General features: G+C 47.0%; 2 protein-coding genes across 3 annotated transcripts in view; one reads left to right on the top strand and one right to left on the bottom strand.

The window, feature by feature from the left end:
- Window positions 1-1980: 1980 nt before the first annotated feature.
- Window positions 1981-18332, bottom strand: CENPQ (centromere protein Q). 2 transcript variants are annotated; one of them, XM_050948928.1, is made up of 9 exons: window positions 18248-18332; window positions 14557-14702; window positions 13466-13521; window positions 11998-12109; window positions 11434-11502; window positions 9239-9368; window positions 3456-3575; window positions 3135-3212; window positions 1981-2636 (listed from the first exon to the last, which is right to left on the bottom strand). In XM_050948928.1, exons 2-9 carry the CDS (start codon window positions 14697-14699, stop codon window positions 2508-2510), a joined length of 837 nt encoding a protein of 278 aa, XP_050804885.1. In that variant the 5' UTR covers window positions 14700-14702; window positions 18248-18332; the 3' UTR covers window positions 1981-2507. The 2 variants fall into 2 exon arrangements, with proteins under 2 accessions (XP_050804885.1, XP_050804886.1); XM_050948929.1 differs by lacking the exon at window positions 18248-18332 and adding an exon at window positions 18168-18188.
- A 43-nt stretch (window positions 18333-18375) lies between these two features.
- MMUT (methylmalonyl-CoA mutase) overlaps window positions 18376-21609 on the top strand; it is a 35931-nt gene continuing 32697 nt past the window's right edge. Inside the window, exons 1-2 of the mRNA XM_050948775.1 lie at window positions 18376-18443; window positions 19104-19496. Of these exons, the coding sequence (XP_050804732.1) occupies window positions 19145-19496 (352 nt within the window). The 5' untranslated portion in view covers window positions 18376-18443; window positions 19104-19144. The remainder of the gene's footprint in view (window positions 18444-19103; window positions 19497-21609) is intronic.

Genomic DNA, 21609 nt, shown 5'->3' with positions numbered 1-21609 from the left:
CTCAGCTGGAGAGAGGGGAAGGCAGCAAGTTGTAATCTTTAAGCCAAGTATGGGAACTCATCAGCATCATACCTAGAAACTCCTCATTTGGAACCCCAGATATGTTAGTACAGGAAAAGTTAAGACAGATGCCATTAGGAACCTTTTTGGTTGTTTTGGTTTGTGGATTCCCTTGTGCTAACCCCAGATGCTTTTGTTTTGCTTGTAACCTTTAAGATGAACCCCAAGAAAATTATTTTTGGTGTTTAATCCCTAAAGCCTGAGTTTTCAGATATGTTTCTACCTTTTTAAATAAAATTTACCTTTTTTTTTTTTCTAAAGAATCCTTTGATTCTAAAATCCTTAAGACAAGGGGTTGGTCTGTGCTCCCATTGCTAAGGCAACTGGTTGGTATTTTATTCTCAAGCCTCCCCAGGAAAGAGGGTGAAGAGGCTTGGGGGGATATTTTGGAGGGATAGGGATTCCAAGTGACCCTCCCCTGAATATTTGTGAAAATCACTTGGTGGTGGCAGCAATATCTGTCCAAGACAGAAGACTGTGCCTTGGAAGAGTTTTAACCTAAGCTGGCAGAAGATAAGCTTGAGGGTGGTCTTTCATGAGGGTCCCCATATTTCCAAAACGAAAGATTTCCTGGGAATTAATGAAATAAGAGGTGAGTATAGAACTCTGAGATTTGCACCATAAGCTTTTCTTATCCCTGCCCATCTCCCAGCATAAACCTAACACACTACTGAACCAGATGCAAGTGCCTTTGTTATGCTGTGGACTAAGAGTGTAAGGCAGGCCTGCACAACATACGGCCTGCGGGCCGCATGCGGCCCATGGAGGCTCACTGTGCGGCCCACAGGGAGATTCTAAATCCCGCACACACGGCACTCTACAGGCAGTCCAGAGGCCTTTAAATCTCAGCTGTGGCCAGGAATCAAAGGGCTCTGGGCTGCCCGCAGCTACGCGGAGCCCAGAGCCCTTTAAATCCCAGCTGCGGACGGGATTCAAAGGGCTCTGGGCTGCCCGCAGCGGCGGGGAGTCCTGAGCCCTTTAAATCTCAGCCGTGGCTGCGATTCAAAGGGCTCTGGGCTGCCCGCAGAGATTCCCAGCCGCGGCTGAGATTTAAAGGGCTCAGGGCTCCCTGCCACCGCGGGCAGCCCAGAGCCCTTTGAATCCTGGCCGTGGCTGAGATTTACAGGGCTCAGGGCTCCCCGCTGCTGCAGGCAGCCCAGAGCCCTTTGAATCCTGGCCGTGGCTGAGATTTACAGGGTTCAGGGCTCCCCGCCACTGCAGGCAGCCCAGAGCCCTTTGAATCCCGGCCACGGCTGGGATTTAAAGGGCTCAGGGCTCCCCACCGCTGCGGGCACCCCAGAGCCCTTTGAATCCCGGCTGCGGCTCCAGCAGATGGGCTGGGGCTGGGATTTAAAGGGCTCGGGCTCCCCTCAGCGGCAGGAGCTCTGGGCCCTTTAAATCCCTGCACCAGCCCCGCAAAGCTCTGGGTTCCCCCAACCGCCGGAGCCCTGGGCCCTTTAATTTGCCCCTGAGGGCTCCCAGCCACCTCTTCAGCCTGGAGCCCCTGGTTGATTTAAAATCAAGTATCACCTTCCCACCCTCAACCTTCCTTTTTGGCCCACAGCTGTTTTGATGGTGCGGTGCTGGGGAAGGAGGGTTTGTTTCTGCAGGGCTGGGCGGCGCTGGGGTGGAGTGTTTCCACGGGGCTGGGAGGTGCTGGGGGAGGTGTTTCTGCAGGGCCGGGGGGTTTCGGCCCTCAGCTGTTTTCTTTGGAATAATGTGGCCCTCGCCGCTTTACGAGTTGTGCAGGCCTGGTGTAAGGAATACTGTCCAGCTGATCAAATGAAATGTTGATCCTTTAACTTCAGGTTACCACATAGGTGTTTTGATTTATATTTAAAAACAGATCTAATTTTCTTGAAAAGGGGGTAGTTATTGTGGCTTAGCAACTATTCTTTAAATAAAATATCTATTATATCATTCAACTTCAAATAGGATTTAATTTTCTCTTTAGAGTGAATGTTGAGTCCATAAAGGGACTATAGTCATATCTCTGGCATGACAGGCCTAATATAATGAAACAATCCTAATTTTCCAAAAGAAAAGAAAAGAAATCCAGACCTTTCAATGCAATATTAGAGCTAGTGGAATCTGCTGCTTGTCACTCAGTTCTCTGAACCACAAAAAAATGTTTGAAAATGGAAAATAACAGCCATAATCCAGTTTATTAATAGATAATATATACACTATTTAAAAGTGCTCCTTTTCTGGATGAGCTAGGTTCTATATGTCTGGTCTTTACGCCAGTGAAAAAGCAGCATGTCACTAATGTCCCACTGGGCAACAATCAATATATTGTGCCAATATCTGGCTAATAAACGATTGATTAATAGACACTTGGTGATTGCAGAAGGCAAGTCTTTAGAAGCAAAAATATTGTCACAGGATCAACACCTGCTGGACCATGAAATAAAGCCTGCCTCAGCATAACTTCGTGTACGGATTCCTCAAAGGGAGTCCACCTTCTCATAGGCCTGTTCAAGGAGGGTCAACATGTTCTTCATCTCAGCTGAGTGCTGGATGGTGCTTAGGTCCTTCAGAATACCCTTCTGGTCTTGGATTTTCAGAATCTCCTCCTGCAGATGGAAGAAAGGAAGGAAAATGGAGAATGGGTGATAGAAATACAAGACATATCCATTTCACTTAAGGCATGTCTACAGGGAGCAACACTGCGCACTACGGGAGTGCGTTTCAGACATTACCCCCCCTCTCCCAGTGAGCATTGCTGCTATGTGTAGACAAGTCGTTAAGAGTCCAGGAGAGATTCCATCCAATAAGACTTTATTTCCAGTGCAGTTCCAGCTGTCAACAAGGTGACATGAGGATAGTGATCCTTAACACTTGGATGGAAATATCTCACAAGGGACCATTTAATAAACTTCTCTCTGTGATCAGGGATAGACAAACAGTTCTTATTCAGAGTATTTTACAGACTGTTCAAACACAAACACATTGCTCTGCCCAGGAGAGGGGAAATGCAGATAGTTCCTGCTAGAAAGGGCAATGTGATTTCTGTTGTCTCCTCCTAATTGTCTGGAAGGTCTCTGAAAACATGGTGCCCTGTCCCTGCTCACCTGCAGAATGGGTGCTGTCAGGCTGTGCTTTGGGAGTTCTGGAAGACTGAGGACTCCTGTATCATTTTTCTGGAACAGCTAGAGAAGCAACAAAAATGAAATGTGATCACAGGTGCAAACAGATTATTTACGGCCACCATCCTCCTAATTTCTTAGTCCTGAAAAACAGAAATCCTGATATTTAGAAATCCTTGAAAATGCACACACCTAATGCCCGGTGTGTCTCTCCTACACAAGGCCCTCTGCTGAGAGATCATGTAATGGTTGGTTCCAGAAACATGCCCTCCTGGGATCAATGTAGCAAATCTTGTTATAAGATACCTTCTTAGCCTTGTTCTCAGCTTCCTCCAACCGGTTCCTGAGAGTCTGTATTTTGTCCTGCAGGCTCTGAATATTCTCGTCTGTGTTCTCAGCAGTCTGCACAACTGTGGTTATTTCTTCCTGGGTTAAAATGAAAAGAACAGAACAAATACATTTAAAAATGGTTTATATGCAAAACATTGTGGTAGAGTCCCCCCCAAACTGTCCCATCTTTAACTTTCCTGACAAACACTGATGCTCAAGAAAGAACCAAAGAACAAGAAATCAATAGAATTAAAGGACTGAAGTCTCGTCTATCACCTGACAGCATTTGTATGAAGAAATGAAACAACTCATTTATGACATGGCCATTGATCTCTGTCTATGAACAAGAAGCTTGGTGTAATGAGGCCGTGTGTCCCCCCGCCACCCCAGAGAGGGACAAGCCCTTCCAGACACCGGAGTGGGTGGAGCTAGGAAGCTCTAAGCCTGCCCCTCAGAGGGTCAGGTGGTGCCCTGGAAGTACAAAGGATCGACCTCAGAACTCACCGGAGAGACAGGCACCAGGGAGGCCAGCTGCCTCCAGCCTGGCCCGCGACTGGGACGCCCCTGCAGTCCTAGGTGCACCCAAGGACTGGCCTGACCCGCCCCACGCCCGCTACCAGGAGGAGTTGCTGGATCTGCCTCTCGCCAACTACCCCGAGGAACCCATGGCGCTGGACCCCCCAGGGGACACCACCGTGACCCAGGTATCCCTGGTGGGGGGCTGGAAGTAGCCCAGGGGCAGCTGAGCCTAGTCTGGCTGCAACACTGCCAGAGCCCATGTCAGTGTGTTGTGATCAGGATCCCCACTGACACAGCACTGGGTCTTCTGCTGCTGCTAGGGCCCCGGGCTGGGACCCAGTGGAGTGGGAGGGTCTGTGTCCCCCCGCCATCCAACTCGCTGGTGGCAGTCTCTCCCTCTCCCAGATCCCTTGGAGGCCTGGGCTCACTGCTACTGTTTGCATTGCTACTGCTCAACCCTGCCTGAGAGCCTGAGCGCCTGACGCATTGTTGACCGGCCCTGACCCCTGGCTACTGTTTGCATCGCTATTACTCAGCCCCTGCCTGAGCGCCAGACTCATTGTTGCCCCATCCTGACCCAGGGCTTGGACTTATTGCTACTGTTTTTGTTACTATTGCTCAGCCCCTGCCTGAGGGCCTGAGCGTCTGACTCACTGTTGTCCTGCCCTGACCCAGGGCCTGGACGTATTGTACTTATTTCGGTTGCTGCAAGGGCCACCGAAGGAGACTCCCGTGGCCAGACTAATTCCCCCCAGGACATCAACAGCGTATAGTGAGGCGGTGTGGCTCCCCGCTGCCCCAGCAAGGGACGAGCCCCAGCTAACCTCTTTACACTTGGATTCAGTTCAGGCATGGAATTAAGACTCCAGTCCCACCTTCTCCCAGTCCCACAGCTGCTCTTCTGTTAGCAACAGCTTGACTGGCTGAGACAAATAAGCCAGATTAAGCTCCTGTTAAAATACCATGATGAAAGCATCTATGTGAACTCTTCCAGGGGAACCAGAGAGGAAGACAAATGCTCTGAGAAGTTGAAAATGATATTTTAAATAATATTTGTGTAACAGAATGTCAGGTTCTACGCAGAGATGTTGAGTTCTTTTGCTGACTCAATGACAGACAGACCAGGTGGCTCCTATTATCTCCAGTTCAGAAGGAGGTTATTTCTGCCTCAGAAAGAAACTCAAAGGGGGAAAATCCCTCTGAACAGCCAGTTCACGGTTATGTTTTGATGTTGCCACTTGAGTAAACCACAAGAACAAAACCCTGGAAAGGGGAAGTTTGAAGCAGACAAAGTGTGAGAGGCACAGGCACAGACTGGCACCTACTTACCTTGTAATTTTTCTTCACTGTCCATTCTCTTGTCTTTGTCCTTCCCAGAACATGTCCTAGTGGATTTCTTCCACAAAATAAGAAAGGATGCCTCTTGTTCCCTGCTACCCGCAGGCAGGAACAGCAGAGGCAGAAATGTGGATAACAAAATATTGTTTCAGCATCTTCAGTACTTCCTTGTCTGCCAGTAAGTTTGGTGGGATTTTGTTTTAAAACTGAACACAATGATTCTTCATGGTAGGTGGCCTTAGACAGCACTTCCTGACTAACTTTCCATCAAGCACAGAGCCCTGCCTCCTTCCTGCTCTGTGGCAGATGGGCTAAAGATAGTGATTTGCTTATCTGTGGAAGTGTCCCATTAGATACAGATTTTTCCCTGGAGCATTAGAATATGAAATGATAATTCACAGCTAAGAAACAAAGAGGAAGCAGAGGCAGATTTTAAGGTCACCAGTTTGAGAGTCATAGTGGTCACTGAGGCCATCTTACTCACTACCACTATGGAGTTTCATGGGGAGAGGGGCAACACTATACAACACACTATAAATTCTGTCAACTCCTCATTACACCGTCCACTGCATCTCAGTCTCCAGAGAAAAACAGCATGAAATCTCACTGTCTAATAGAACACTTGTGTGAAGACCTTGAAAAGATGAGGGATCTGGGTTACTGATCAGTAGATTAGCGATCACCACCACAGAATCCAATTATGTGCCAAATTCACCCCCACCCCAGCAAGAAACAGGCAATGTGGTTACTTGTATGTTTGTGTTATCCCAAACTACCATAATAAGGGGAACTGCACATCAGAGAGCTGCTCAAATATTAGTGGAGAACCACAGAAGTGTAGAGCTGGAAGGGGGCTCATTCAGTCCATCCCCAGTGCTGAGGCAGAACCAAATACGCCTAGACCATCTCTGACAGGTTTCTTATTCTTAAAAACCTCCAACAACGGAGATTCCAAAACTTCTCTTAGAAATCTATTCAAGTGCTTAACTACAATCATAGTTGGAAAATCTTTCTTAATAGCTAACTTAAATCTCCCTTGCTGCAGATTAAACCAATTACTTCTTGTCCTGTCTTCAGTAGACATGGAGAACTGATCACTGTCCTCTTCAGAACAGCCATTAACATATTTGAAGACTTATCAAGTCCTCCTGTCAGTCTTCTTTTCTGAAAACTAAACACATCCAGTTATTTTAACCTTTCCTCATATGTCAAGTATCAGGAGGTAGCTGTGCCACCAGATTCCTTTTGTTCTCATAGGTCAGGTTTTCTAAACCTGTTATCATCTTTGCTCTGAACTGTCTCCAATTTGTTCACATCTTTCCTGAAGTGTGGCACCCAGAACTGGACACAGTACTCCAGCTGAGCCCTCACCAGTGCTGAGTAGAGCAGGATAATTACCTCCCATGCCTTACAAACAACACTCTGTGATGGGGTATACCAGGCCCTTTGAGGCCCGCTGCTGAAGGCCTAATGGTCCTAACCATACCCCACCACAGGAAAAGGTGCAGTGAAAGCCATGTTCTCCAGGCCTGCCTAGAAAAGCTGCACGGAAGCAGCCAATCAGAGCTCTGCAGGCTCAGTTAAAAGGAGTTACTGGGCCTGAGCAGGTCAGTTGCTGGCTGGAACCAGACGTGTGAAGGAGGACTGGAAGGCTGTGAAGTTCCACAGGTAAAGAGGCTTGAGAGAGACCCTGCATAAGCAGGGATAGGAGTGTGAAGCTCTCCATGCAGAAGCCTGGGAGAAAAAGTCATGGCTAAACCGGGGCAGAGATTGTTACAAGCTCTCCAGGAAAAGAGGCCTGGGAGAAGACCGTGAGAAATTAGGGCAGAGACTGAGAAATTTTGCAGGCAAGGAGGTCTGGAAGAAAAAGGGAAGAGAAAGGTGATGAGACCAAGTGGGAGGCAGCCCAGGAAATCCAGCAGCAATTATTAAAGGGATGCAGTACACAGCTCCAGCAGCGACTATTAAAGGGATGCAGTACACTCACCTTATAGTATTTTCATATAAACCACATTTCCCTAGTTTGCTTATGAGACTGTCATGTGGCATAGTGTTAAATTCCTTACTAAAATTAAGTTATCACATCTATAGCTTCCCCCTGTACCTCCATCCACTTGTAACCCTGTCAAAAACAGTTGGTTTAGCATGATTTATTCTTTACAAATCCATGCTGGCTATTCTTTATAACCATATTATTGTCTAGGTCAAGGGGCGGCAACCTTTCAGAAGTGGTGTGCCGAGTCTTCATTTATTCACTCTAATTTAAGGTTTCGTGTGCTGGTAATACATTTTAACGTTTTTAGAAGGTCTCTTTCTATAAGTCTATATTTAAATAACTAAACTATTGTTGTATGTAAACAAGGTTTTCAAAATGTTTAAGAAGCTTCATTTAAAATTTAAATTAAAATGCTGATCTTATGCCGCCAGCCTGCTCAGCTTGCTGCCAGCCTGGGGTTCTGTTTACCTAGGCCGGCAGCAGGCTGAGCGGGGCCTGCGGCCGGGACGCCACCTGGCAAGGGGCTGGCAGCTGGGACCCCAGGCCTGGTAGGGGTGGTTCAGGGGTCAGGGCAGAGGCGTAGAGGTGTGTGGGTGGGTTCAGGGCAGAAGGCTGGGTGTGTGGGGAGGGTTTAGGGGTCAGGGCTGGGGGATGTGGAGGTGCAGGGCAGAAGGCTGAGTGTGTACGGGGGTTCAGGGGTCAGGGTAGAGGGCTAGGCGTGTCGGGCAGAAGGCTGGGTGTGTGGGGGGGTTCAGGGGTCAGGGCAGAGAGCTGGGGTGTGTGGGGGGTGCAGGGCAGAAGGCTGTGGGGGGGTTCAGGGGTCAGGGCAGATGGCTGGGGGGTGCAGGGCAGAAGGGTGGGTGTGAGGGTCAAGGGTCAGGGCAGAGGGCTGAAGGTGTGTGGAGGTGAAGGCTGGGTGTGTGGGGGGGGTTCAGGGGTCAAGGCAGGGGTGTGTGGGGGTGTAGGACAGGAGGCTGCGTGTGGGGGGGGTTCAGGGGTCAGGGCAGAGGGCTGGGGGGTTGCAGGGCAGAAGGCTTGGGGTTTGGGGGGGTGTTCAGGGGTCAGGGCAGAGGGCTGGGATGCTCCCAGCTCCCTGCCCTGAGCGGCTCATGGTAGGGGGCTGGAAGGGATATGCTCTGTTCCACCCACTTCCCCAAGGCCCTGTCCCTACCTCTTCTCTGCCTCCTCTACGGAGCAGCGAGCACGCTGCCACTCTTCCCCTTCCCCCTTACAAGGGCTATCAGCTGATTGGCGCAGGGAAGGAGAGGAGGAGGGGCAGGAAAGCAGCACACTGGGGAAAGAAGGGGGGAAGCTTTGCTGCCGCAGGACCAAGCTTCTGCCTCCTGCCCCCGCAGGGGAGAGTGGTGGACTGGTGGGCTGAGTGGGGCTGGGAGCCAGGACCACGGCAGGCAGCAGTGTGCCACTCAAAATAGGCTTGTGTGCCGTGTTTGGCATGCATTCCGTAGGTTGCAGACCCCTGGTCTAGGTGCTACAAACTGATTCATTAATCATTTGTTTCAGTATCTTTGCAAGTACTGAAGTTATGCTGACTGGTCTATAAGTCCCCGGATTGTCTTTGTTCCCCTTTGTACTGTGATGCACATCAGAGTTTTTTTTTTTTAATGAAGTGCCTGATAAAAGAGGTGAATAAGACCAGGATTGAGTGAACCTGGACTGAATTTCTTCCTCATCCCAGAAGACACTAGTCTCTCCAGTGCACAATTGGGATCCTTCGATGCAGCAGTGTGAAGTGAAGCTCTGGAATGAGAGAACAGGAATACCTGAAGTTCCCCTCCCCTCCCATCCCTTCCATTGAAAGGTTAGAATCTACTGGGGAGCAGAACAAGGATTTATACATATTCTGTATTCCTATCCCATACCCCCTTGGCCCCCATGTCTCCCTTACCTGCAGTAGTGCCATAGCCTCTTCATTGGACGAGAGATTCTGTTTCTCTGCCACCTTAAGACTCAGCACATTTTTCAGATTGCTTAGCTTCCCAATAGGCACCTTCAGGGTCTTGTAATGTCTTAGAAGCCTTGATTTTATTTAAAAAAACAAACAAACAAACAGCATCACATGTTTGTTCCTGAAAAAACAAGGTGACCCACTAAAGACCTGCTTAGGGAGAAGGCATGTTCACCATATACTCCCAGAGCTGCTCTCACTGAGGTAAAGGGCCCAGAGTGTTAAAGAAAGAAGGAGAGTGGGCTGAAATTCTCTTTCAAGAGTGGTGTGATTTAGATGCCTGAGCACAGAACTAGGAGCTAGCTACTCCAGAGGTCTTATCTTGGCTATGACCATGTTGTCTGCTGTGGTCTCACTTAATCCCTCTGGCTAAGTTTGGCAACTGTAAGGTTAAGTAGGTTAGTACTATTCTCAGGTCTTTGTTAAGATTAATTTTTGTGAAGTGCTGAGGAAGTGCTTAGTGTTATTATTTATAGAGCCCTGCAAATCCACAGATATCCACTTTATATCCGAGGATGCAGTTGTGTTGTTTACCATCTTTGCAGATCGGATGCGGATCAAGATTTTGTATCCATGCAGGGCTCTAACAGTGAGATAAGGTGCTGATGCGGATACATATAAAAGGTGGAGTGCAGATCGGATATAAATTAATTATTGCAGATGCTGATTGGATGCGGATGCAAATTTTTGTATCTGCGTAGGGCTCTAATTATTTAAACCACAGAAGATCAGTTATGACGCGTTATTTGATTTTTCGCTGAGGATTCTGATGCTTAAAACAAGTATTGGTAATGGTTCATCCTTTAGTTTTGCTAATGCTTTCTGTCTTTGTTCAGTCATCTTTTTACCATCTACTAAAGCCAAGGCTCTTTTCTGAGGGGAGAGAGGGGGAAGAGAGGAGAAGGAACTGGAATTGCTCATAAATGTCCTTATCTTTTTAAGACTGGATTATTACAAGTCTTTGCTGCAGTAATGTCTAATTATAAAAGTTCAGGATGGAACTCATACCCAGTGCTACAGCCCATATTCTTACAAGCACTGACCTATGTCAATAAATTATTTCCATCGTAAAATATTTACATTGGCTCTCAGTAAATACAACTTGAATGTGTTGTAGTATTTGCTTACATAAAAACAATTAAATAGCCTTGGATTTAAGACAAACATTATAACCTGTTAGTTACTGGAGGTCAGAATCAGTATCCTTTTTAATTGTTCTTGATATAATATAAAGGTACTATGAGCTAGGGCTATGTTGTGGCTACGCTCCTGGATATGAAACTTCTAAGTACTATCTGCACTGTTCTGATCATTTCACCATTTTAAAATAAAACTAAGTGCTTATGTGCAGCACTTTCTGTTTCCCAATTTGGACCTTTTCATTGGAGTAACTTTATAGAGTGTCCTGTACCTTTGTACATAGATACATGTCGGAGCAAGAGCTTTATGGCTGTTTTCAAAAGTGGCCATTAATTTTGGAGATGCCTTGATTTTTGGATGTCCAGTGTGAAATAACTTGGTCTGATGTTCAGAAATGCTGAGCTCCCACAACTCCCCCTGAAGTTAATCAGAGCTGTGCACACTCAGCACCTCCAGAAATCAGGTCACGTTGTCTCAAGTTGGTATTGGCCTCTGTCAGTAGCTTGTAATCGCCACTTCAAAGGAAGACAAAGTTTTCACAGTATAACTGGTTACCTGAGCAATGAAGTACAAAAAGGTGCACCTTATGCCCAACACATGAGATTACCCTTCTCCGTGCATGCTATTAATGGTCACAGCTCTTAACAACCTGAGCTCATGTCACAAAATGATGGTGGCTCTAAATTGCCAAATTCAATATCTCACTTTCTAATACGGTTCTAGAGCATACAGTTCATTCCAGCAGCTCTCAGGAATGCTGCCTGAGTGCCTGTTGCCTCTATAAGAAGTTAAAGGGAGGCTCTGCCACTTTGAACGAATCTTGATCATTCACTTCAGCAGATATGCTCTTGAGGTTTCCCTTTCTTGATCATACAGCAGCTTCCCTCTGATAGATTTCCTGAAGATGACAACTCCCAGAAGTGAAGGAACATTTCCAGAAATATATTACAAAGTCACTGAGAGCTCTTGGGTCTCTTCGCCATACCACTCATTACCTTTCCTTCAGGAGGTTCAGGTGCTTTTGAATGTCATCTTTTTCTTGTACTGATTTACTCAGAATGGATCTAGAAGAAGGAAAAAGCAAAGTGTTAATTTCTACCACAGAACCTATAAGTAGAAGGAACTTCCTGGAATGGGATTATATGATCAGCAATGTCACACAAGACATGACTGTCTGGCAGAGCTTCCATGAAATAATATTGCTGAACTGCAAACACAGCTGGTTATGCTGTCAATTTACCTAGGTATGACTTTATTTTTTCACTATCTATTAAATGTCAAGGCCTCTTTCTACCCTAGGCTGAGAACACCTTCCAAATCTCATCCCATGCTTTCCAAATGAAGAGTTCCAGTGCCAGATGGACCTGATGTCATGTGCTACAATGTTTAGAATTCTCAATAACTGATTAGTTACTTGGACACTTTCAGAATGATATTTTTTTTTTAACTAGCTATTACATTAAGCATCCTAATTACTTGAGGAAACAGAATAAGATTCTTGGTCTTATGTGTCTGAAGCCTTAGTTGAGGTATGGGATGTGGTGGTGCTTGATACTTGCAATATTACTGAATCCATCATGCCTCCCAGGTGGTTGATGCTGCTGTCTGGGAGTAGCTGCCAGGCTGCTGTTTTGCCAGGGGACAACTTCACTTTTTTTGTGCTCCAAGAACCTGTTTTTGTTGGTACCAGAAAGAGACAGAGAAGGAGAAACAGTCAAGATGTGACCTATTGGACTTGGATAGAAAACTTTATGGTATATCAGTTACTTCTCTGACCCCTCAAATGACTGAGCTCAAGAGCAGATTTTCTGCCCCAAAGAAACAGCATCTCAGACCTGTTCACATTGTCAGTAGTAGTTATTTGTAAAGCACTGACAGCATGTTTGGTGTAAAACACACACAAGATATGCGGTCCCTGCCCTAAGAAGCTGCCATTCTATTGTGGTTTCCTCCCAACATAATTGATAAAACTAGTGAAAGGATTGAGAAGTAAGCCCATGAGTAGCCATTTCGGCTACTGGTCCATAAAACGTCCCCCTCCCCAGTGACACTTGAGCTAGTGACATTAGGCACTGCTATATGACTGACTCAAGTTCAATATCCAGCCCTGATTTCTAAATGGATGGATGCAGAAGAGATTGGAAGTGCTGCAGAGATGGCATGTTCTATTCGAGAAGGGAATGTTTTCTGTCACCTAGCAGTGACTTCTGCAGACTGATTAAGGTGCAGTTTTAAAGGTTATAAAGGGAATACTATCCCATTTAGATGGTAAACTCATGAGTAAGGCTACAATTTAGTCACGGGTATTTTTAGTAAAAGTCATGGACAAGTCACAGGAAATAAACAAAAATTCACAGCCCGTGATCTGTCCATGACTTATACTAAAAATACTAGTGATTAAATATGGGGGGGGAGGGGAAACACTGCTGGGGAGGTGCCTGGGGCCAGCAGCTCCAGCTGTCGGGGGCTACAGACTGTGGATGCTCCGGCTAGCCACCTGCCTGGGGGCTGTGACTGCTCTAGCGTGGCCCCAGGGCCAGCCACACTGGCACCTGCAGAAGTCATGGAGGTCGCAGAAAGTCACAGAATCAGTGACTTCTGTGACAGACATGGAGCCCTACTTTGGAGGGCAGGGACCATGTCTACTTATTTGTATATTAAGCACCATGTACACAATAATCCAGTAGCCATCAAGGGATCAGGAGCAAGTTAAAACGAGGACCCTTGTGGTTCTGATAGACACACACAGACCCCACCGCAAGCACTAAATAGAAAAGAAACATACTATTTGAAGGTAAAATCATATATTTTAATAAGACATAGAAATGTGTCTTGGCTAAGGTTATACAGAGCATAATTTATTTTTTGCCATGCACAGAAAAAAATTGAGGCCTATTTGCAATCATATTTTGATAAAACTTATGAGTTATTTCCTGTTCTCAGTGTTGCTTCAGAATATGGATTTATGGTGAAGCACTAAAATATTGATCAGATACAGACATGTGGAGAAAATAAGGAAATTTGTACCTTCAAGGGACTGCTCCCTCTGTCGTTTCTCTCTCTTCTTGGCTGGCTGTGTGACCAGGTAAAAAGGAAAATTTACATCAGAGAAAGAAAGTTGAGGAATGCCTGTACACATTTATGACGTTTGACTTACGACGAATGGAACTTATAATGCTTCTGAATTGACATCCTGATTTGACTTACGACAATTGGTTTCGACTTTATAACACTTAGTCCCACAATGGAGTGGATTGCGATTCCGAGTTACGTTTCGACTTGCGATGCAATTTTCAGGAACCAATTGTGTCGTAAATCTGAGGACTGCCTGTAAATGTTTTCTGGTGCATGGGACCATCCACTTGCTTCCAAGGACCCACTTTGTAGTAAGGACTGAGAAACCATTTGAATACATGACAATGGCCTTTTGCCATTGGTTGCCTCTCCTGTAGTAAAGGCTTGTTTTCTGCCTTGTGCAGCCATGATCATCCAGCACACATTCTCAAATAAGAGCACATCTCACACAAGTTCTGCAGGCTTCTTTCAGTCTTAAACAGGAGGAAACAACTCATAACCAGACCTCTTTAGCTCTCACATTACAGAAGCAAGTCTGCGGATGGGAAAACGTATGGGTTTATTTCTCCTAATCTCTTTTCAACAACATGGGACCATGCTGCTCATAAGGCTGGTTGTGACAAGGAGCATCTTTCAGATAGAAAGCTGTCCACGTCAATCTTGTGCCCTGCAGACCATGAGCCAGAAGTGATCCACCTTCTCCAAGGAATGACTGAGCTAAGATTTTATTACTCTGATCGTGTAGTCACAAATCAGTTCTATAATACATCCCTTTAATAGATGAATAGCCAGTTCTGTTTTGTTAAGCTATGGGACTACGCTGCCCCGTCCAGACCCATCACATAAAATTCAGATATCTATTTCCTACAGGCCCTGAGGATTTTCTCCTGTCTTTTCCAGTCAGTCTGTGTACTGCTCAAGTTAAGTAAATATTCAAAGAAAAGCTCTCCTCTCCATACACCTTAGTAGAAGGACAACATATTCTCTCTTCCCACTTCAGTAATTTTATTTCTTTGGGCTGATTAGTCTGAAATTTAATCACCTCTTTCTCTTGTCCCAGTTTTTGTCCTCCATCCGCTTTTTTGCTGGAAGGTTCTGGGTGCTGCTGTGACTTGCTCTTCTTTTGTGCAGCTCCTTCTCTGACAGACTTCCATGCCTTAGGGGGATGAGCACGGTGATGTTTCATGACCTTTAAAGCAGTGGGGAGAGAAGTAGAGTCAACAGAGATAGAGATGTATAGTCCATAAAGAAGTGCAGAACTCATACAGCTATTGAACAGGAAGGCTGTGTTGAATACAGCATTACCTTTTGTGTATTTGAGTGCTTTGCTCCCTTGGTAAATGTCTCCACTTGCTGCCTGATAGAGAAGCCACGGGATATTCTACACGCACCCACACACACCCTTGCCCCCGATTACTCCCCAGACCCATTTGTTTGTTATATGATCATAAACATCAATGTCATGCCTGCTACAGGGACTATTTACATTACATCCTCCTCACATCACTTCTCCTACACAGCTCCTACTGTGACACAGGGGATGATGCAACTTTGCCTCCTGTGTCATGACAGTTGCTGCCAGAAGCCATGGCAATGTCATTATGCTGAGCCTTGTGGCAGTGATTGTCATGACATCACGGACAATTACATCCTTGCAGGGGGGACTCTCATAACTTCACAGAGATCAGGTCATTGCACTTTTTCGCAGCAGCTACTGTCATGACATATGGAAACGATGTTCTTACAGTGGTGATAGCCACAGCATGGGAGAAGACTGCCGTGCTGGGTTTCCTGCAGTGACTGACATGACATAAGGAACTGTCATGCTAGTAGGTAGGACTAATCCAGGGGTTCTCAAACTGGGGGTCGGGACCCCTCAAGGGCTCGCGAGGTTATTACATGGGGGGTCGCCAGGGCCGTCCTTAGCCATAGGCAGAACAGGCAGCCGCCTAGGGCACCACTAGGTCTGGGGGCACCGCTCTGCTGGGAGTCTGGACAGAGGGGAAGCAGTGGAGCATGTAAGAGCAGGGCTGCTGGGTCCTAGAGAGAGATGAATGCAGCACTGTCTGAGGGATGGGATTGGCTGCTGGGGTCTCTGGGAAGGGGTGGGGGAAGGAACTCACCTGTAGGGTGACCAGATGTCCCGATTTTATAGGGACAGTCCCGATTTTTGGGTCTTTTTCTTATATAGGCTCCTATTTCCCCGCTACCCCCATCCCGGTTTTTCACACTTGCTGTCTGGTCACCCTAGGTGGTGGTAATTGGTACCAATATAAGACAAAGCCCCAAATATTGGGACTAGCACTATAAAATCAGGACATCTGGATCTGGTCACCCTAGCTGGGAAGCACATCTCTCCCTCGGGCTGGTAGTGATCCATCTCATCCAGGGGGAGCTGCATAGAGAAGGGTGAGCTGCTGTGGCTTCATGGGTGCCCCGTCCCTGAGATCAGATGCTGTGCTAACTTCATCATGGTCAGTTGGGCTAGCGGTGGTGCCCATTGGCATGTGATCGGACCTGAGGGTTTGCTGCTGCTGTTGCCACTCTGCACCCCAAGACGTGGATTTTGGGGTCCTGCACTTTTCCACCTATCTCCTACTCTACTGCAGCTGTTGGACCAGCAGGCTGGGGGGTGAGCCAAGCATGAAAGCAGTACTGTGTTTCCATTCAGATTGTCATTTAACAAATTTGGTCCCCAAAAATGCTTGCTAACAATCCTGAATTCAATTTCAGTATCTTTTTTTAAAAAATCAGTATCTTAGCCAAAAACAGAAAATTAAGTTGACAATTATTTGTGACAAGTTTGGTATGGGGAAGGGAGTGGGCCAGTTTTCATCAGACAAACAAAAAATGTTGACTGACTTTCCTATAGCCCTGTTACTGCTAAATAGAGCCCTCCAACAACTGTAATATGCTCATCTCCTTACTAATGTGTAGAGAAGGGGTCGGCAACCTACGGCACACATGCCAAAGGTGGCACGTGAGCTGATTTTTGATGGCACGCAGTGGCAGGCTGAGCCCACCACTGCTCTGGGGTTCTGGCGCCTGCCCCATTGCCACCTGGGGTCCTGGCCGCTGGCGCCACTCAGCACCCACTGCGGGCCTAGGGACCCCCAAGGAACCCCAGGCTGGCAGCGGGCTGAGAAGGCCGGTGGCTGAGACCTCGGCTGAGCCACTCAACCCGCTGTCGGCCTGGGGTTCCATTCACTCAACTGGTAGGCGAGCTGAGCAGGACTAACTTCAAGGAAATAGGAAAACAAGAGCAACTAATGACACAGTGCAAGAACCTAGCGCAGTGGTCCCCAACCTTTTTCGTCTGGCACCCGCCAGACAAAGGACCGTGGCAGTGGACGAGCATCCGCTAAAATGCCGACGAAATTCGGCGGCATTTTAGCAGCGACGCCTCTGGATGACGCTGCTTATCGGCAGCAAGCGGCGTCATCCAGAGGCATCGCCGCCGAAATGCCGCTGAATTTCGCTGGCATTTGAGCAGGTGCTTGTCCACCAGCCAGTACGCAGGTGCTCTGAGAGGCCCCTGCGGGTGCCATGGCACCTACGGGCACCGCGTTGGGGACCCCTGACCTAGAGAGCCTCCTGAAGCACGGCTATCGTTTTGATTTAAATGGACTTGAACTGTTTGAAGAATTGAGTATACTGTCATCCGTGTTGCCACGTGCAAAATCGATGATGGACATTGTACAATTTACTCATCAGCAAACTTGTTGACATATATCCTAATGTGTACATTGCCAGTCATATTCTACTGACAATTCCTGTAACAGTAGCATCAGGAGAATGGAGTTTCTCAAAACTAAAGCTCATTAAAAACTATCTCCGCTCTACAAGGAGTCAGGAACACTTGACTGGTCTTGCTATTCTTGCAATCGAACAAGACATCACTTTGTCTTTGTCATACGATGACATTATTCCTGATTTTGCACCCAAAAAAGCCAGAAAGATTGCTTTTAATTAAAAACAAATCCTTGTTTCAATATCTCTTCATATAAATTTCCAACACAATGTTGACAAATTAAAAAAATTATATTATTTGCATCATTCTGTCAAATCAGAATGTTTTCTATAGTGCTACTTCTTTAGTGCTAGTCCACCAGCATTACAGTGTGCTTAACTATGTTAAACTGGTTTTAATAACATGCATGTGGCAAGTTTTCCAATAGTGTAAGCTTAGGTTTGTGTTGCTAAGAGCAAGACAGGCACAGGGGCACCAGTTTAATAATCTCGCCTAGGGCACCATAAATCCTAAGGATCGCCCTGGCGGTCGCGAGCTGTCAGCCTCCACCCCAAACCCTGCTTTGCCTCCAGCATTTATTACGATGTTAAATATATACAAAAGCGTTTTTAATGTATAAGGGGGGTTGCACTCAGAGGCTTGCTATGTGAAAGGGGTCACCAGTTCTAAAGTCTGAGATCCCCTGGACTAATCTGAGTGATTGGGGCCTCCTTTGGGTGGGCTGATAGGCAGGGCCATACCCATACTATCTGTGACTGGAGGGACTCCCTAAAGTTATACCAGACTACATCTCCCAGCATGCATTGCCACCCTTGGTAATAGGACGCTAACAGAGGTGGGCACATTGCCTGCCGGGAGATGTAGTCTTACCCACCTGAACGCCCCTTCTCGCCTCATAGCTACCTGATGCCGTCGCGCTGACCAACCCCCCCTCCCCCGAAAAGTCCCATCGCGCGGCCCGTGTCAGCTCCTCAGAGACTCACCGATCCTCCTCAACCGCCCCACCGCCAGCCCAGGTGCCCGGCGCGACGCCGCGGAGCCGCTAGAAACAACCTTCCCGCGCTGCAGCGCGCATGCGCACACCGACGCCAAGCCAGCGTCCCTCCCAGTGCACAGGCGCGCGCGCCTGCGTACTCGCGTTTGTCTGGGACTGACTCTCACCAGGACCAGGACGGGGGGGTAAGGGCCTGTCCACTGGGGAGCGGGCCCCGGCCGTGAAATCCCCTCCCCCATCTCTGCCCGCCCCCACCCCCGGACTGCCCGCGAGGCCAGACGCGCCCTTCGCCTTAACCGTCCCGCGCGGGGCAGGACCCCGGAGCCCCTCCCCAGCCTCGCCACGGCTCTCCCGGGCTGCGGCGCCCGTGCCAAGGCAGCGGACGCGCCCGCTAAGCCACCCCAGCCCTTTCTGTGGGATCCGCCTCAGGCCTGGCACCGCCAGCGCCTTCGCCTTCGCCGCCGCCGCTCCCCGGTCTTGGTGGTTTCAGTGCTGGGGGGCGTGGGGCAGGTCGGGCTGGAGATGGGGAACCCCCAGGGGTGGAATTTGGGCAGATGAGCGTTGGAGGAATAGAGCGCCCGGAGTACGTTTAACAGGCCAATTAAGTTCTCTTCGGGTTCCTATACCACGTTCATTTTACTCCCTTTATAGCTCTCTGAGGCTGAGTGTTTCTTTGCAAATGGTTAAAGCAGGGGAGTGGGTTCCATCCTGTATTGCTGGCCGTGACTTGCTGCTCTTGGAATTTAGGCAAACCACTTAACTGCTGTGTGACTCAGTTTCTCCATCTGAGTTCTTCCCGTGAAAGACAATATGGCACTGCAAGGTATTTATTAATATACTTTCAGTTTTTCAGCTCTTCTCAGGTTGGTGACCCACACGGGAAGACATGTTGAGGGCCAAGGGTGGGCTTCTGCGCCTCTGGCCACACCACTCCAAGATCATGTGGCGCTCTCTGCACCGGCAACCTCTGCATCCAGAGTGGGCTGCTATGGCTAAAAAGCAGCTGAAGGGCAAGAATCCAGAGGAATTGATCTGGCACACCCCAGAAGGAATTGCCATCAAGCCTTTGTACTCCAGAAGGGACACAGAAGGCATTGCTGAGGAGCTGCCAGGAGTGAAACCTTTCACTCGGGGACCCTATCCCACTATGTATACTTACAGGCCATGGACTATCCGCCAATATGCTGGTTTCAGTACAGTGGAGGAGAGCAACAAGTTCTACAAGGACAACATCAAGGGTAAAGCAAACATTTACCTTTCTGTCTCTGCCTGCTAAAGGCAGCAACCTGGATGCATTCCAGGTTCAGCCTAGCAAGGATAGTGCAGATATTGTGGAACAATTTAGCCTTGTGTCATAGCCCTATAGGGGACAAATTTGCTGTGGAAAACCTGCTAGTTTTTTTGTCAGTTTTAGTTAAACTTTTAATACTAGTTCATCCTGGCACTTTAGATTTAAATATTATACTGTGCATTTTAAATATATTTACATTGGGGATGTCAATTCTGTTTTAAAAGTTAACTGTTTAAACTATTAATATTTCATTTAAATGGTTAACGGATCCAGCCAGTGGGGCTGGGGCTGATCCAGCCCGCCAGCCTGGGGGCTAACGGTTAAGACAGGTTAACCGGTAAGACTAATGCCAGTTAACTGGTTAACATTTTACATCCCTAATTTACATTTTAGGAATACCTGATGGCTTAGCTCAGAGCATAGTAGACAAGCCAGTTTCCCAGAGATGACATTTTCAGGTTTTTGAGAGCAGGTTTTCCAATATTTCGTCAGTGTTAAATTTCCTTACAAATCTCTTCTATACAATGAAATAATATACTATTATAACAATCTGGATGTCAGAAGTAATTCAGTCACTGCTGAAATGAGTTGCCTGGGGTCATTCCATCCCATCTGTTTTCTTGCCAGCAATACAACCCAAAAAATTTATGAGGGGAAGGGCAGTATAATTTTATCAGTCAAAACAATAGTGAAAGTCCCATTAACTAAAAAGTTCCAAATACAGAGTATTTATTTCACAAATTGTTCTTCAGATAGGCTTTTTTGTGTAAATGTCCTCCTCAAACCATATTTTTATCACAGAGCAAGAATGCTACAAATATATTTTTATACAAATGTTTAAGTGGGAGTCTGACCTAGTGATTGGCAAATGAATTTTTCAGTCAGGGTTTTTGGTATTCCTGGGTCTGCTGTTGGCTTGCTGTGTGAGTTTGTCATGTCACATGTTTTCTTCATTAAATGGGTATATTAATACCTAACCAGAATGTTTAATCTTGCTAAATTATTTGGAAACACTCTGTGAAAAGCTCTGTATAATTGCACTGCATGGTGTTTGTCATGGTATAATCCCCCACTCTGAACCTTAGTGTCCAAAAAATGGAGTACCAGCATGAATTTCTCTAAGCTCAATTACCAGCTTAGTACTTGTAGCGCTGCCACCAACCAGGAATTCCAGTGCCTGGTACACTCTGGTCCCCACAAAACCTTGCCCGGGGAACCCCAAGACCCAGTCCCTTTGGATCTTAACACAAGGAAAATAAACCCTTTCCCTCACCGTTGCCTCTCCCAGGCTTCCCCTCCCTGGGTTACCCTGGAAGATTACTGTGATTCAAACTCCTTGAAACTTAAAACAGAGAGGAAAATTCACCTTCCCCCCTCCTTCTCTCTCCTCCTCCCACACTCTCCCTGAGAGAGAAAGTAATCCTTTCTCTCCCCGTTCCCTTCTTTCTCCCCACCAATTCCCTGGGGGATCCAGACCCAGTCCCCTGGGGTCTCACCAGAATAAAAAAACAATCAGGTTCTTAAACAAGAAGAGCTTTTAATTAAAGAAAGAAAGAAAAAACAGGAAAAATTATCTTTGTAAATTTAAGATGGAATATGTTACAGGGTCTTTCAGCTATAGACACTGGGAATACCCTCCCAGCCTAAGTATACAAGTACAAATTAAAATCCTTTCAGCCAAATACACATTTGAACTCTTCCCAGCCAAATACACATCTGCAAATAAAGAAAACAAACGTAAGCCTAACTCACCTTATCTACCTAGTACTCACTATTCTGAACTTATAAGAGCCTGTATCGGAGAGATTGGAGACCTGGTTGCACGTCTGGTCCCTCTGAGCCCCCAGAGTGAACAACAACCAAAATCTAACAGCACACACAAAAACTTCCCTCCCTCAAGATTTGAAAGTATCCTGTCCCCTGATTGGTCCTCTGGTCAGGTGACAGCCAGGCTCACTGATCTTGTTAACCCTTTACAGGCAAAAGAGATATGAAGTACTTCTGTTCTATTAACTCTTGCTTATCTGTTTATGACAATGGTGGAGTGATGATACTCTCAA

This window comes from Gopherus flavomarginatus, chromosome 4, assembly GCF_025201925.1.
Source record: "Gopherus flavomarginatus isolate rGopFla2 chromosome 4, rGopFla2.mat.asm, whole genome shotgun sequence".
NCBI lineage: Eukaryota > Metazoa > Chordata > Testudines > Testudinidae > Gopherus > Gopherus flavomarginatus.
The sequence above is the reverse complement of the archived record's forward strand: the minus strand, read 5'-3'. Positions and strand labels throughout refer to the sequence as shown.